The 17508-nt window shown below is 38.3% G+C and overlaps 2 protein-coding genes across 2 annotated transcripts; one reads left to right on the top strand and one right to left on the bottom strand.

The window, feature by feature from the left end:
* Nucleotides 1–6481: 6481 nt before the first annotated feature.
* On the top strand, nucleotides 6482–10923 carry LOC125179158. The gene is made up of 5 exons (XM_047884461.1): nucleotides 6482–6500; nucleotides 7550–7625; nucleotides 8071–8200; nucleotides 8849–9450; nucleotides 9612–10923. Exons 1-5 carry the CDS (start codon nucleotides 6482–6484, stop codon nucleotides 10624–10626), a joined length of 1842 nt encoding a protein of 613 aa, XP_047740417.1. The 3' UTR covers nucleotides 10627–10923.
* A 765-nt stretch (nucleotides 10924–11688) lies between these two features.
* LOC108681048 lies at nucleotides 11689–16438 on the bottom strand. Its single transcript, XM_018170016.2, has 2 exons — nucleotides 16063–16438; nucleotides 11689–13860 (listed from the first exon to the last, which is right to left on the bottom strand). Exons 1-2 carry the CDS (start codon nucleotides 16069–16071, stop codon nucleotides 12367–12369), a joined length of 1503 nt encoding a protein of 500 aa, XP_018025505.1. The 5' UTR covers nucleotides 16072–16438; the 3' UTR covers nucleotides 11689–12366.
* Between the last annotated feature and the right edge of the window lie 1070 nt (nucleotides 16439–17508).

The raw sequence follows: 17508 nt of genomic DNA, 5'->3' as shown, positions 1-17508 counted from the left end.
AGTTTATTTGTAGGTTCCACTATAGAAATTCCATTTATTCTCTTTTTGCAGTATTTAAAATTTAATTAGGAAGTACCCATATCATAACTTTTAGCCAGCCAACACAATTGAGAACAACTAAATCACGGAATTTGGCCGCAAAAAATGACCGTGTGGCAACACTGTTTAAAAAGAGCATTAAAAAATGAAACAATAGTACAAGATGAAGCAAATGGAGTCAAAGTGTTAAAGATAAACTCCCAGTCCTCAAATTTTTTTTTTTATAAGAATTTTTATGAAAATTATGCTTGTAATGCATCTTGATGACTGCTGGCCACACATCTTTGATACTGTCAGCAACATTTTTGAAGGAAAAATGCAAAAATTGGCAATGCATTTACAAACTCTGCACCCACCCTGGTGTTTTTGAACTGTGAATACCATATATAGCAAATGAAATACCATTAGGAGCCAAAAATTCATTTGCAAAGTCCCATGCATGTGTTACCTCAACTCTATGCAAATTTATGCATGTGTCAGACCAAATCTAAGTCCTGGGCATGTGTTATTCCCACATGACTGCAACTATGCAATCACCAAAAAATGTTTTGGGTTTACCAACTTTACTCACTATGCAGAATATTTTGGCAGTAGCATAGTACTGAAATGTGGGGAAAATTTTTGTAGAATGACACATTTGTACACTGCCATTTTTTCAATCAAATAAAAATAAATTACATTAAAGCAGTAAGATATTATACTTGCTGAAATAATATTATACTATATATATGATATAGTTCAGCACTATGATAGTTCAGAAAAAAAGTAGGATTGTTCCCAACTAGTCTATAAAATTATTAAACTCTTGTCTATATAATTGAGATAAAAGCATTCCAATTTGAATCTTGTGCAGGCATTTCCAAATATTGCAAGTAAAATGATAATTTCCTTAATGATTTTTAAAAATTGAGCATGATTTATGCTCAAAATAAGGATTGTTGACTAGTTTCATGCTGCATGAAACTAGTCAACAATCCTTATTTTTTACTAAAGAAATTGGCCAGAATAAAGGGCATTTTTGTCTGATTCACGGGTGGCTTTTGCCAAAAATCCCAAAATGGATTTTGCCAATATATGGATTTTTAGCCTAAAGCGCCGCCAGCTATTTTCAAGATCCGTCATGGCATTGCCAGGTAATTTTTAATAAGAAAATGCTGTTAACAAATTTGATAATATATCCCTTACTCTCCACGCACTGCATCATCACAACTGATTTCCAGACAAGCAAGTTCACTGCATCCTGATCCATTCGACATACCAGAAACCTTACTGTGTGCGCTTGCAGTCTTCCAGATTTGCAATAATTTCAAAGTAATTCAAAAATGCAATAATTTCAATCCAAATGTGTCAGCAAGATCTTCTGAAGGCATAAATTTTGCTGCTGATGTGTTGCCAATAATCTTTTGATATTCACCCACTTTCAGCACCCTGGTAGCTACAATGTTGCCTGAATGCCTGGTGCATAATTCTATCAGCTATCTAACATTCTATGCACAATTTCTTGATGACTGACAATGCATTAATTTTCTTGTTTACACCACTATTTTTAGTTTTACAATATTTCAATTAGTTTTGCTGCTATAACATTTTCATGCCATGGTAGTGGCTGAGGACTGTACTGATTTACCCCGCCCCTCCCTTATTACCCAGTTTGACAGTACATACATCAACCTTTCAAGATCTAAGCCATGGCTAAGCTTCCCCGCCTTTTTCAGAGCTGCAAGATTCTTACAAAATAAATGATCTCTAATATTATTGTAAATAAAAGTGTACAACTGCAATTGGGCCACAAGATTTCAAATTTCAACAGTTTAGAAAATTTGTCACTTTGGAGCTGTAAGATTTCATCCATAAGTACATACCTAAGTAGCTAGAAAAATTCCAATCTATCTAGATCAGTGGTTCAAAAACCTTTTCAGGCTGGCGCCCCATTTGGCTCCCTAGTGAACGTCTAGCGCCCCCCATGCACAGACACATATAAAAACATACGCCTCTTTCTTGAAATTTAGTACGCTGCAATTTTAATAGATAAATGTTCAACACAAATGTGTATTTCACAAATAGAACCCCATTTAATGAATTAATATGTTTTTAAGCTATTTTAATTGTTTCAGCACTAGAAACCTAGGACGTCTCGGGCAAATTCACGGCCGGACTCGTGGCCAGTCGCATGACCAATCTCCAAATTCAATTATCAAGTAATATCTCCCAAACTAACAAATGCATCTCAAGGAAACTTAGAACATATATTCATCAGAACCTAACGTTGATTTTTAGCTCGTAAAAAAATTAAATTTCACCTTCATTCATGAGTTATATTGTGGTAAAGGCTGAAATTAGCAGTGATTAAAGAATTTCTTCCAAACTACTGAACAGATTTGAACGAAATTTTGAATATACATTCCTAAATACCAAAACCAAGCACTGATTTTTTTGGCTTTTAAAAATTTTTGATTTTACCTTCATTTGGGAGTTTTTTTTTTTTATTTCACAGTCATTATTGATTTCACACTTCCTTATATTCGGCCTGTATCGCCGGATCATTTGTCGCTTAAATTCGCGGCGATCAAGAAATTTCTTCTAAACTACCGAACAGATTTCAATGAAACTTTGTATATAAATACCTAACCTCTCAACGGCGATGTTTAGCTTGCGACAATTTTTCTATTTTGCTTTCGTTCACCAGTTATACAGATATAGGAGGAACGACCGGCTTTTCTACCAGCCGGTTTAACCAAGAGCCATTTATGTATATCCGTATACGTATAGCCGTATAACTCGCTAACGAAGGCAAAACAAAAAAATTGTAGCAAGCTAAACATCACCGTTGCCTAGGTTAGGTATTTAAATACTAAGTTTCGTTCAAATCCATTCGGTAGTTTTGGAAGGAATTTCTTGATTACTGCAAATTTAAGCACGTATTGCCGTTTAAATCACGAATTAAGGTGAAATGAAAAAAACTCATGAGCAAAGGCCCAATCAAATTCATTTTCATGAGCTAAACATTAACGTTTGGTAGTTAGGACTGTAAATTCAAAATTTCGTTTGAATCTGCTCAATAGTTTGGAAAAAATTTCTTGAATACCAGGTACTGTGAATTTTGGCCCGTATTGCCATATAACTAAGGCAAAAACAAATGAAGGCAAAATAAAAAAAATTCGCAAGCTTAACATTACCATTAGGCATTAGGTCCTAATGAATATGTGTACCAAGTTTCATCGAGTTAAGTTTATTAGTTTGAGAGATATTACTTGAACATTGAATTGGAAATTGGCCATAAGATTGGCCGCAAGTCCGGCCGTTAATTTGTCCGAGACGTAAACCCAGGAGAGGTTAAAAAAACAGATCTGGGTGAAAAAACCATCGCTGGGACTGGGAGTCATGTGCTGCACGTGTTGTGTACAAATCGTCAAATAAATGTTGGAACTTCTGACTTTGACTTCGAACTACCGCCCCCCAAGCGTCCTCTTCTTCCTTACCGGCCCGCCCCCCAAAATCTCTCCACCGTCTCTAGGGGGGCGATATTGCCCACTTTGGGAACCACTGACCTAGATCATTCTAGGGAGTAGGGAGTAGAGTTCAGTAGGGCCAGTCACTCTGGCAAGTTACTGGGTTAATTTGCACACACAAAAATGACATTTTAGACAATGATGGAATATTGATGCATGTTTAAAATCTTCAATAATGACGGCTGATATTTGTCATTAAATTAGGGCCTAAATGATTGACAGCCAGAGCCAGTCAGCCACAATTAAAAATTTAAACAATCTAATGAAATTTTAAAACAAAAATTAAATTTTATCCATAAAAATTTTATGAAATAACTTCACAAAATTCAGTTGCCATACTCGATACCGCAATCAGTGTTCAATCTTCAGTGCAATGAATGACAGCCTACCGGGCTTCACAGTGCTGTGCACATTGCAATCACGAAACAGAACTACAGAAGCGATGCAACCAAGATCATGACACGACCCTACCAAAGTAACCAAACAGCGAGGTGAATGTCGAGCATATATAAGGGCAATATGAGAGAATTAATGGCATTTAAAATTGAAAAAATTCAAAGTTTTGTCGAATTTATCTGAATAACGAAGCATCGATTTGCACAATGAATGTTAGGAGAACGTCAATCGACACACCTACACTTTCTGTCTCAACATAAATAAACTGACTGCCAGTTATAAATTCCCGAAGACTTGGTAAGAGGCATCTATACAAGTTCAAACAAATGCGCATCGTAAGTCGTTGCATGGCTTATGAGCAATAAAAAGTGGTTGTAATATATGAGTTTAGAATCATTCTAAAGATTGTTCCGTTTATTCGATATGTCATGGAGTTATACATTTTCCTCAGAATAATATCAACAACGCTACTCGAATTTTGTTCTGCATTGAAATCACCATATTTTAAAATTCTCCCTCTTACATCAACCGGTACATAGACTTTCGTTATATTCGATATTCAATTTTTCACAACGAAAAATCAACAATCTATGGCAAATCTAGTAGCCATATAACACGCACGTCGAGCTAAATAATTGGCGGTGTGGTTCTCTATGAAAAGTATAGGTACATTAAAAAAGATCTGTTTGCACATCTGGGAAAACGTAAGGCACTACTTCAGAGCGCAGAGCTGGATCTTTAAATCTGTTTTTAATTAGGGCTATTTGCTATTGAAATTGCCAATTGATGTCTTATATCAGCTAACCCGGCTTCAATAACGATCCCGGCATGGCCTCTCAAGTCTCCGAGAGGCGCTGCGCATTTTCTCGAAAATTAATGTTTACAAAGGAAATGGAAGCAATTTTGAATTGAATGCAATTGTCCACAATAATGAGTTTATTGGTGTAGTTCGGCAGAAGCTTCTCTTTTATGCAAGTTTGATTGAAGACCAGAGCATGCTTTTTATTAACAATCTTCTTGTTCGTCTTTCCAATGAGTCGAACCAAATTTCTAGCTGAAGCCGGGAGATCGAAAAACAGGTTTCCGAATGACATTTTAATAGATTGCGACGTTTCGAAAATACAATTTTCATTATCAAGCTGGTGAAGGTTTTACAACACTTGAAATTCAATTTTGGAAATGACAGAAGTACATATCAATGGTATAGTGGATACAATAAAATAAATAATGTGGATACAACAAAATGTATAAGCTTAAAATTACTCTGAAAATAATTTCAGCGTCCGGACGAATCCTGTAGTTTGGAGGTTGATAGCTGGAGACTCGCTCTTGATAATGAGGGCCTCGGCATTCGCCAGTCTCGATGGGTCAGGGCACCGCATAACTATGCTGGTGCAGGACTCCAATGTCGCTCGGGTGATGGTCTCATTGTGAGCTTCCCGCATGTGGTTCTTGGGTCCTCCAGATTGTAGATGGCATGTGAATCGGCGGCTTAAGGTCGTGCTTGTAAGACCAATGTAGTTTATATTTTGAAGAAGTCTACCACCTTCTTTATTACATGAGAATTTATAAACAACATTAGTTTCTTGAAGCAGTCCGGATTTTTTACAAGGATTATTGTTCATTACAAGGTTTTTAATTTTCTTATTTTTGTAGTAGATCAGATGTTTTATTTTTTCGTTATCTGTTGTGCTCATGGTATTATCATGGATAATTGACTGGAGCACTCGTTCATCCACCTTATAGCCTCTATTCATCTGGTTTTGGTAGAAGATCGTTGTGATGGTTCCATTAGATATTACATCATTGCTGGTTCGTTTTTCTCTCGATCGGTAATTGCAATTTCAGTGTCAATTGTTCTATTTGAAAACCTATTATTTACTAGAATTTGTTTAAACGATCTGAGTTCGGTTTTCAAATTACTCTCGGATGTGCAGGTCTTGAATGCTCTTTGGATGAGAGCGCGCACTGCGCTGCAGGTTTTATAGCGCTGAGGGCATTCACTTTTTTCGTTAAGCACTTTCCCGACATCGGTAGGTTTTCGGTAAACATTTAGTGACAAAGGAATTATCTTCAATTCGCACTTATATATATCTAGGAATGGCAATTTATGATTTTGTCCAATTTCATGAGTAAACTTCAAGACTGATTCATGTTCCGAAGCTCTTCGCAGTTCGATCAAGTGCTCTTCGTCTCGAATGACTACAAAAATGTCATCTACGTATCTTCAGTAAAGGTGTAAAGCTCAGGTTTGATCTGTGCATTGCGTAACACTCGATTTTCCAGTTCACGCATGTAGAATTCTGCAAAATTTAGACCTAGAGGGCATCTCATGGCAAGGCCGTTAATTTGTCGGTAAATTTTGTTATCAGGAGTCCGGAAGGGAGATTCTGATGTACAGAGGCGAAGAAGGTCAATTAAGATCTTTTTTGGTATAGATGGGGCTGGCAGGGTTTCGTGCGAATACACATGCTTCATGATAATTTCTAACGTTTCTTCGGTTGGTACATTAGTGAACAAACTAGTAACATCCAGCGATGCTAGCAGGCCAGAAGGGTGCGAGGCATGAATAATTTCCAAGAAGTCATTTCTAGATTTCAGAGAGTATTTCTTAGGGATATATATGGTTTAATTATGGCGTCGAGTTCTTTAGAGGTCTTGTATACGGGTGAAGGAACTTGCGAGATTATAGGCCTTAGTGGGTTGTCTTCCTTGTGAGTTTTGACGTTTCCATAGAGGTAGCCTGGAGAATAGCTCTCAACAATCGGGGTAAGTTTTTTAGATCCAATTGCAGAGTTTGCTGTGTTGAATCTATAAACTCTGTATGCTGTATAAACTCATTGAATAGTGAGTTTATATAGGATTCCCTATATGCTCAGTTTAATAACCTAAATATTAAAAATTGTATATGTTTTTAAAGTATGACGAGTCTTATATGTATTATGATATTACTAATAATAGTGAAATTGTAATCAGGATAATACTTCAGACAATGTTTACTGTTTCTGGCATTCGTTGCTAGGCCTAACTTAACTCAACGCTCTCGATTACGTAGATAAACGAATTGTTTCCACTAACTTATTTATTGTTTTTGGGTTTTTAGTTGCTTTTTCCAAATGTTGTTTATGTATTAACTAGCTTGTAAACACTAATCGTATTCAGTTCATCTTACAATGATATGACTTCACTCGCACCGATTTAATTTATCCTCAACCAATTACGCTTCGCATTATCTTAAGATCTTTCCGCGATACCCACAATCTTCGTTAAATTTATTTTGGGTCAAATCTGGAAACCATTCATTGTTATCATTCACCGTGAATGCGTTATCGACCAACGTATAATTTGAATGCTTTCGGAAGTAGAGCTTCCTCAGTGTCCTTCCAAACTTTATTTAGTTGAGACAAAGGACGCATCTTCCCATATATTGAAAAATGTCCTAAATTGAATATAATTCCTGCATTTTTTTCGAGTGTTGATAAATTAGCTCTTTTATTACAATTTTGTTGTACACGCGAAACGAACACCCAAGTGAAAGGTTTTTGATCGCGCCACGAAAACAAAAATGATGCCCACTATCCCGGTATTGTTTTGGACGTTCCTAGGTTGTGGGTTGAGTCTGCTCATCCTCGTGGCGATCTGGACTTACTTCCAGTGCGTCAGACCTGAGATTGACAAGAGGCATGTGAGTATGAAGTCCGTAGTAGAATTGCTGAAGCGTGATGCAAAATTATAAATGTGTGCGCTTTCCGTTTGAGTAAAACATCCGGTGAATTAATATTCGAAAGCAAGTAATACAAAACATTTGCTTTTGTAAAATGGGTTATAATTAAACCCAATTATAATTATAATGATATAATATAATAATATATTTATAGTATAATTAAGTTGTAATTATGACTCAAGACAAAAATGATTTAGGTATTAAATTTTAACTTGAAGAGCTTCGATTAGTGATTCAGCTTTGTTGCCATCTTTTTTTTCGTTGTTACTGGGTCACGGCGGGCTAGTCGATGTTTAATTAGCAGGAGCATAATTTTGTTCAATTATCTAGCCCCTAATTTAATTTTTTATTACCTGAAGGACAACATGCGAAATAATAATCGTAAAAATCATGCGGCTTCAGGATCATTCAGATCCCACGCGGCCTCAGGATCACTCAGATTCCACGCGGCCTCAGGATCATTCAGATCACATGCGGCCTCAGGATCATTCAGATCACATGCGGCCTCAGGATCATTCAGATCACACGTATCGTAAGGCTTTAAAACGTCAAGGGATCCATGAACATATTATTGGCTGAGGAACTCGAGAAAGCATTTACATTTGAATAGGTTACCTGCATGATTGCACTGAGCGTGTAGTTATTTACAGTTAATATTAAGGAACCTGCATAATAAAAGAAATTTTATTCAAAATATTCAAAAATTATCCATTTTATGTAAGTGGTATAAGGCCGTAAATGTGTGCAATGTCTGAACTCGGGCATCGAAATGGCAGGCTATTGCAAATCAACTACCAAAATTATAAACTATTTATAGACTTCATGGTGTCATTAGAATATTCATCATAAACAAAGCTGGAGAGAAATAACATTGGAAAACTCTAATAAGCGTTATGTATGGAAAGAATCCTTATTAATATCCTTCAGTCATCTGAATGTTAACTCGCTCGTGCATGTGTTAATGAGTCTAGAAGACGTTGACAGGAAAACCAAACAAATGGGAGTTTTATGAGGAACATTATAATGCCAGCTGATGTCCGTTTTTCTGATCCCATAATCTACCATTTTCTAAAAAACACATTAAGTAACAATATAAAATACTATTAAAAGTTAATTAAAATCGATAACTTTGTATTTGTTTGTTGTAAACAAAAAAATATTAATTCTATTTTTTAAACAGGCTCGGCAAGATACGAAAATTGAAGATACCATAATAACTGTGAGCGCACCCATAGTCTGCCAGCCGTTTCCTCTCTGTCCATCGACGTTGCCTCCTTCAGCGCCGTCGTCAGGCAGCGTCCTAACCACCATCACGAGACAGGGCAAAAATAGCGCCTTCAGCTACTCGGGACCTCTCAATAACCTACCTTTGGCTGATAGACACATCCTTTACTCAAGCTTGGGTCGGGGACAAGTTCTTCAGGAGGAGGGAGTAAACTGCATTGATGAAGTTAGCTTGATTAGACGTGCACCGGCGGATCATCATGCGTCGTTTTTAGACGACTCACTAACGTACACCGCGACTAAAGTCGATGGTAATAACGAAGACGAAGAGGAAATCCGTGTTGGCGACAGTGCTGGATCACACGCGGCCTCTTATCAGCACTTACCACGGACAAGATCAGGGTCAACATACCATCAGGTTCCTAAAGAAGACATTTTTGAGAATTCTTGGAGACGCGACGACAGCAGTTTGCTAGAGGGACCGTTCAGCACGCTAGGAGGCCGACGCAAAGCTCGTGACGCTCCTGCTCCCCGGGTATCTCAACTTGGACGATGCAGGTAAGTTAAAGCGTACGCTTACTTTCTTTCTATTTACATATTATTAATTTTATATCTGTAAATCTCATCAATACTTTATTTTCGAGTTATACATTCGCTCAATACTTATTCGATTTTCAAGAAATTTCGAATTAAATGTGTATCCTTACATCCATTACTAGGTCGACGGATGGCGGAAGTGGTTTTCGAACGTCATCCATGAGGATGTTTCATGATCATCCATTTCACTCGACGTTTAAATCAAAGCAAGCCTGCCTGACCGCATCCAACGAGTTCTCATTTCAAAACTTTCGTCACCCTGAGCCCACAGACAATCGTCCGCTCCTCCAACCATCAGCAGCCATTGCCATCATCTCCCACTATAGCACTCCCATTCCTCAGCCTCTCGTGCCCCTTGATAGCTTAGAAGAAAGTTCCGAAGGCATTTCCTTTTACTCAGGGGAATCATTCATTAAAGTACGAGAAGAAAATGCCTCTACAAATCAGAAGAAAACATCGCAGAAATTTTTACATGCGCACAAACCCGCTTACGCATCGATCAGGAGCACAAAATTGAAACAGACTTGCCCTCCAAACTCCAATGCAATTCATGCTCTCATGCCCCTTGGGCAGTCGGAAAATATGTATTCGGCTTTAACTTTTCAGCAAAAACGTTTGTCTGGAATATCTGAAATATCGGCAATTCCGCTCTTCGTATTCGATTCAGCAACAAGTTCATGTGCAAAGATCTCTGAATCTTCGTTACTCAACACGAGTACGGTGGTTCTGAAACACGATTCATCAGGAAGCAAGTCACCAATTAATGACAGGTTCAGCTACGTGGCCCACGACGACGCGGACAACCCGTTCGCACAACTGTCGTCCAGTCTAAATTTTAGCTCCCACCACGAAGTGACTGGATCCTTCACGCAGAGACCCGAAAGTGAAATATTGAATAGTCCCGGTTTACCGAGTCATGCCGCCAGTTTCGAGGAACTGCAGAAGCTGGAGTCGAGTGTGAACGAGAGCAAAGCTCGGGACTCCTTCGCAAGCGGGACAACATTGCAGTTAGACATTGCTTTACTGGACTCGGTTAGTATTGATAAATTGAAAATGAAGCTTGTGAACAACTTGCCGACCCCTCTTCCTCAATTTTGTTTTGATAGGACCAAAGTTCAAGGTGAAAGTAATATTTAAGTTTTATTCTGCAACAAATGCCTCAAATATAACTAAGCTATACAACTTTAATTAATTAAGGTAGGTATCGCATGATAATAGTGCACAACAGATGCACATTAAAGAATATAACTCGGACTGAACGCCATAACTCTGAATGTGCGAATTCGTCGTAGGTAATGCAAATCATTTTGATTATGAAATACCACGTAATTAGACAATAAAAATTATATATTACATTTTTTACCCTGAAATCCCTGCCTATGTATTATAGACCGACCAATTATTATCATTAATTATTATCATCGTTATTATCTAGTTATTAATTACACATTATTAATTATTATCTCTCCCAATCATCTTGGGAGTGGAATTCTTCTCAAACTCAAAGTTTTTGTTTATCTTCATTCTCAGGCGGTACTTTTGTGCACAGAAATTATTCAGCGACATGTGTTTCATGCGCAGAAAACTATACTTTTTTATTGAAACCAGCATCGTATATGACCCTCAACGACGGTGACAGCCAGTCTCATTTCTTCCCATCATCGAACAGAGGTTCATGGTCAAACCTATACCTCCAAACTAAAACATCAACTAAAAATCCTGTAACACTGAACACAATTATTAAACATACAAGTCGATAATAGGATAGTCAAATCAAGTTAACATACTTTCTGTTCAGAAGAACTAAGTATACACGTGTTTTCTATTGGAAGTGATGACTCAGCATTAGTAATATTGGCCCCCCGTGCCATCTCGCCCTTGTCGTGGGGGGGGGCTTGCGTGTCTCAATGAGACCCGAGGCTGTGCGGTCTCAGATGCAATCATGGCCGAGTGGCTCGGGTGGAGAGTCCAGACTAACAGAGATGGCAAAACGCCCTTCTGGTAACGACCTGGCTCTCTTTCACGGTAGCTATAATGTTGACCGCCTCGTAGAGTACCTGAGAGCAATAAACATGTTCGACTGTATATGATCTGGTCAACGCTGAATACATGTGATGCAATATGTTCTTAGCCCATAATGCCCAACGTGACATTCGGCGCGAGATAGCTTATCAGCTGAAGCGCTAGTAATCATAGGGTCACTAAACTAACTAACTAGTAATATTGGCATAAAGTTCGCAGCCAAGTATGAGTTTAACCTCAACTACGAAACCACATGCGACTTCTGCATATTGTCTACAAAAGGTGTGAATTAATGCCCATATATAGCTGTTCAAGTTATAACTGTTTGACATCGAAACTTTTTTATGATTTATTGGTAAATCTATAATGGAAAAAAATATATACTGTAATCAATCTTAAAATCTAATTACGTGGAATTGGTAACTCCTTGATAGATAAAATTTTCAGCATCCATAAACTCTGTGTTCGATATTTAATTATGTATATTATGCTGATTTAGTTAAAGACCACTACACTTACTTGAGTGTTCCAAATAATAATTTCTTATTGTTAATCTAAACAATAACAATCAAAACTGCAAGAAAATTGACAATAAGTATTCTCTTGATTCTCTTGACTTAAAGAAAACCAACATTAAAGAACGACTTCCGCCTAGCAATACAAATTATGTATCTATAAATATGTGTTTATTCTTAAAAAATGAGCGATTGACCAGGCACAGAACTAATTTTTATAAATTACAGTAAAGTAATTTTAGGTACTTATGTAACAACTCACTAATGAACCTAATATTATTTCTTATCGATATATTACCTTAACGTGAATTAATAACTATAAGGCCGGTGCGTTACTTGTTTATATTCTCCTATTAAGAGCAGGTCTTTTATTTGAGTGTCGGTCTCCTGGAGAGCTGCGATCGCGCTGTCTTACGTCTATTCCAACGCCTCGAGGAAGATGGCCGCTTAAAACTTTTCTGTTCCTAGGAGCTCTACTGGCCAAATCTCCGTCGTAAAATCTGGCAATCTTGACCGAAGAAGATCTGTTGAGATTTGGCACAGTCAATGTAGCGTTTCTGCTATCTTGTGATAAGACTTCCTTTTGTTGATGAAATCTGTTATCTTCCAACTTAGTTTGAACACGTGAGGTAGGTCTAAAGCTTGGCTCTCCAACTCTCCTGTTTACGTTCATCTGGGAACTTTTGGCTGGAAGAAAACTGTTGGTCTGTAATTTACTGGCCAGATTTCGTAAATTAACTGGACGAGTAGCTGAGCCCGTCTTCAAATTTGCATTTGCCGTTGTCACGGCAAATACAGAACGTTGCTTTGCGTTTCTTACGCTCCTTCCTTCGCTCGAGGTATCACGAATTCTTACTAATTGATGTGGGGTTAAAATACTGTATCTCGTGATAAGTTTTGCCTGGTGTATTCTTACAGGTCCAACCGCTCTTAGTGTGTTGGTTGCAGGAGTGGTAGCAGTGGATCGTGGTGTTGAACTGGCTGGGGGTCGACCATCACGTAGAGAAGCCCCTTCCAAACCATACTTCGGGTTTGGCGTATCTTGACTTAATGTATCGGGAACATATTCTGGATTTTCAAGGTCTTCCTGTGGGTCATCGTTTGAAAGAATTGACTCGTATATGGGTGGTGGTACTTCAGTTGGGAATGGTATGATTCCAGAAAATATGTCTTGAAAATTGATTGCGGACGCACCGCCTTCGCTCTGCGGTCCATTTTGCAGTGTACTGTAATCGGGAACAGAAAGTCTGGACGGAACTGTTCCATTTGAATTGATCAGAGATCCTAAGCCCCCTCGAATTGTTGAATTTAATGTCGAATCATCTTGTTTTATGCGGTCAACACCATTTGTTGAGGTCGTCACGGAGCTCCCGCCGGCAGTTGGCTTAGGTGGCTCTCGTTTAGAAAGTTCAGAGTTTGGATCTAAAAGCCCGATACTAACATCTTCTTGAAGAATATCAGTCTCGTCTGTGCCTGACAACTCAGGAAAAGTATAGTCTTCAAAAGTCTGATTGTTTGCCGTCGAGTACGGGTAGTCAAACCGATAGTCATCGTCTGCTTGATAATCAAAATTTTCGTCGTAGTCTCCGGTGAAGCGCGTCGGTTCCACATAATCTGCACTTGCCGTTTCCTCGGCGGGTGGAGCCCTCACAGAAATAAGTTCCACCGCAGGATCTTGTAGCCTTCTTCTCGTAACGTTGCGGATGCCGCGGCCGATGCCCGCTAACACTCCCCCTCCAAAGATGCCGAGCTTGAGACCCAAGAGAGTTCCAAGCTGAGAGTTGGCGGGGCTGGGTTGGAGTATCATAAAACTCAGTCCGAGTAGCGCGAGTACCTGTAAAAATAACACTTATTAAAATCTAAATTCCGTGAATATTTTTAGTGACCTGAATGATTCAGATATATTCGTCCCAATGTGTTGGATCTCTGATCACTTAATGTAACCAAAGTGCCGAGGCCTATTGGGTTTTGACTATTTGTATTACACACAAAGTATGCTTCCTAAATCGCACATTAGAAGCATAACTTGCATTTAAACTCAAATTTCCACAAACCGAAGGCATCAACTTGACTACAATTTAGCGTTACTCGCAATGGAAGAATGTACCGGATACGAGGCGCTCCGCTTCCCACTATTTCTTTTATTTTCGTGTAAAGTGTTTATTGGAGGAGCTTTTATTTTCGGGTGCAAACAACAAGATATGTAGGTACGCTCACTGCTTCCATTTTCATACATTACGTCATGGCTAGACAAAAATTCCGATAGCATTTCAAATCGTTTTTGTTTTCGCACACTGATAAGAATCGGTGGACCGCATTAGTTGGGAAGATCTAAACTGCAAACAATGCGTCTAATTTTTTAAATATAATCATTATAGTGCTCATTTGTGTATTTTAAAGCCTGGAGAGTGGAGAAAAAGACGATGATTTCGACTGCGCTAGCGGCCAAATATTTCGTTAATTGATGAATCCTGGCTGTAATTAATCTCCTTACTTCTGACCTACAATACATATGTAATTTTTCATTAAAATTAAATTTAATTTTATTAGAAAGAATCTAACGGGTCAAAACAAATTATTGTGCATCTGCAACCATTTCTTGTAGTTTTACAACAAATTTAATGGAGTTTCCCATCAGCCTTTATGCTCACATGCGCTTTGACATCGATCAGATCTCACAGGAAGAATGAAATTTTTGCAAACTGGACAAATTTGTGGACCAACACAGGGACAATTAAGCATTGCATCTTGAGATCTGAGCAGCGAATGACTTTTTTGCATAAATGCGTCATCTCGACCCAAGTAAACCGAGCACAGAGCCGGATGAGCGTTATGTGGTAAAAATTGGTAAGTATTTGGACAGAATGTCCCATGAATTTTTCTGAGTGTGATCCATGCAGGCACATCCCATGATTGAATTAATATTATTAATAGTATTAATACTATTAATTCAACCATGGGCACATCCCATACGGTCCATACATATTCGTACACTCCACCTCTGCAGCCACGCTGTTCTCGTGGCGTGTCAACTGAGCTCCGAAGGCCAACATAAAAAAACGTTGAGAAATAACTGTGCTAGTTTTTCATGAAGCACGAGGATGTACCCAAGGTCTTTTTTTCTACAATAAGTGATCCTCCTTATCGTGCTCCGCTGTGCTAAAGGTATGAAGTGAACGCATCCTTAACCATAAATTTATAAAGAAATAGCTTTGGTATTCATTATATTTGTAAATGAGATTCAATTGTTCCAGCAGCTCACTGCAACGTTTCCCTGTTACCTTTTCGAGGTGTTCTGAGATATTGTTGAAATCTAAATAAAATATTAAAATTATGAAGTATTTCATTAACACACAGAAATCATAATTCATCAAGTAATATATTAATAAATCAATGCTCATCATCATTCATTTTCGGTGATTAAAAATTGTATGAAGTGCGCGGAGTCGAAGATGTGAATGACGTGCGAAAGGCAGAAAGGGTAGCAAAATATGTGCAAGTAAATTTTATTTGAACTGAAAAATGTTAATTAACTTGAGACCACGTACTAAATATTTGCATGGTTCACTTTTTAATCTTAACATTTATGGCGATAGCCGCTCGCCCATGCAAAAGCTTTATGTAAGCAATTAATACTCTCTGCAAAGATCCCTTCTCAGCGCTTGACGCAACGTATATATTGAGGACATCCTTTATCTAATTTCAGAGTCTAAGCTGACTCAATTTGAGTCTGTACCGATAATGAGAATTAAAAGATTATCAGCACGTGCTTGAACAAAGAAAATATATTCTATGACCATTTGAGTCAAATTATAATCTTTAAAGGAATCGCGCTAAAGTTTGGAATATTCGAACTGGCGCGAGATACGAAAATGCAGAACCGGTGACTTTTCTCGTCATAAAAGTGTCGTCCCAGGTAAACGCTTTGAGTCCGAGCTGAATCAAATGTAAGGATGAAATCTCATTGCTATAAAAAAATGTAAAACATCAACAGACGAAGAAAAACAGAGTTGTATTCTTCAAAACATCGACTTACGGGTTTCATGTCTGCAGAAGATGATTCTTTAAAGCTGTAACTCCACCACTCAAACTAAGGAAGTCAGACACTAATGAAACGGAGATGGTCTTTTAGAAAATGAGGGTTGACTAGATAGAGACGTCCTTGAGGATATAAAGATTAATGAGAAACAGAGGCTCTCTAAGAACTAAGTACAGGAGGTTTAGCGAGAGGGAAATGGCCACCAAGAATATGAAGCTGGACGGCAAGTCAGCAGGTTGGCAGTATATACCGTTGATTGTAGATTATTGAGATTGAATATAATGTAACACTGACAACTAATTTCTTTCGGTACATCAACGATCCCTGCCTGTATTCCTTGTTTGAATTCAATTTTAAGTTTTGGAACAAATGAGATCACTGCACAGAGAACAAACAAGTGAGATCACTGCACGGTTAATATGAAGTAATATCACTATACTGTTAATAACAAGTCAGATAGATCACTGCACAGTTTATAACAAGTGAGATCACTGCACAGAGAACGATCAAATGATATCACTGAACAGTTAATAACAAGTCTGATAACTGCAAGGAGTATAAAGGGCCATAGCTTAAAGAGTCTATCGTTTAAAATACATCGATGTTGACGGTAAGTCATGTAAATGTATTCAAATCAGTGATGGAAAGCAGTGCTGACGATCTAATAATCATGATCTCTCCATTTTGAGTGTCGATGTGTGTGCCCACTCGCATCTATCGGGTAAGATATTTCCTCAATCGTGTACGTTCACAAATCTCACTTCTATGTCATAACATAACATAACATAACATAGTGATGTCGGCTCTGAAGTGTAGGCCTGATGTGGCCTGTCGCCGATTCTTTCACAGGACGACCGCCCCACTGCCAACTCTGACACTCAAATGCAGCGCCTCGCGATCTCCTTGCCCGGCCAGCGGCTGCGTACGGGCATCAGGATTCCCAGCGTCCTTGTCCGAGTTCGATTTTTTCACGCCACACGCAAGGTGTAATAACGTGTTCTGAAAGGTGCGTATCTAGGTTTTTATAGGATTGTTCTATAGTGACGAGATCTGATCGAGGGCAACGTTCATGTCCGGTATGCACAAGGGAAATCAGTTTGCACGCCGTATCCACTTTGATCTATTTATTAGTGGGGTTCAATACTCAGGCAATAAATTGGGTGGTTAAAATTAGACGCGAATGAAATTATAAATCATTCGCACGCACTTCGGAATTAGTGAGTGTGAAGTCATTTCATGGAAACCACGTGAAATTTTGATCTGCATCGAATTTGAGAGCCGGCGGCCACATGTTAGAGAAACAAATAAAGAACTGCTCGCTATTAGGTAATTTTTCAGCCTGGACTTTCATTTCGTCGGATCGTTCAACACGATTGAAGCAGAACACATCGCTTCATCTTACCAAACAATTTTCAGCGAACAATTCTACAGAACAAATCCTAG

This window comes from Hyalella azteca, unplaced genomic scaffold (assembly GCF_000764305.2).
Source record: "Hyalella azteca isolate HAZT.00-mixed unplaced genomic scaffold, Hazt_2.0.2 contig15455, whole genome shotgun sequence".
NCBI classification, from domain to species: Eukaryota; Metazoa; Arthropoda; class Malacostraca; order Amphipoda; family Hyalellidae; genus Hyalella; species Hyalella azteca.
This window is presented reverse-complemented; position numbering and strand designations above follow the sequence as displayed.

Coding starts and splice junctions, on each gene's coding strand:
- LOC125179158 (XM_047884461.1), top strand. Junction 7,626..8,070: donor AGACCTGAGATTGACAAGAG/GCATGTGAGTAT, acceptor ATGCGGCTTCAG/GATCATTCAGATCCCACGCG. Junction 9,451..9,611: donor TCTCAACTTGGACGATGCAG/GTAAGTTAAAGC, acceptor ATCCATTACTAG/GTCGACGGATGGCGGAAGTG.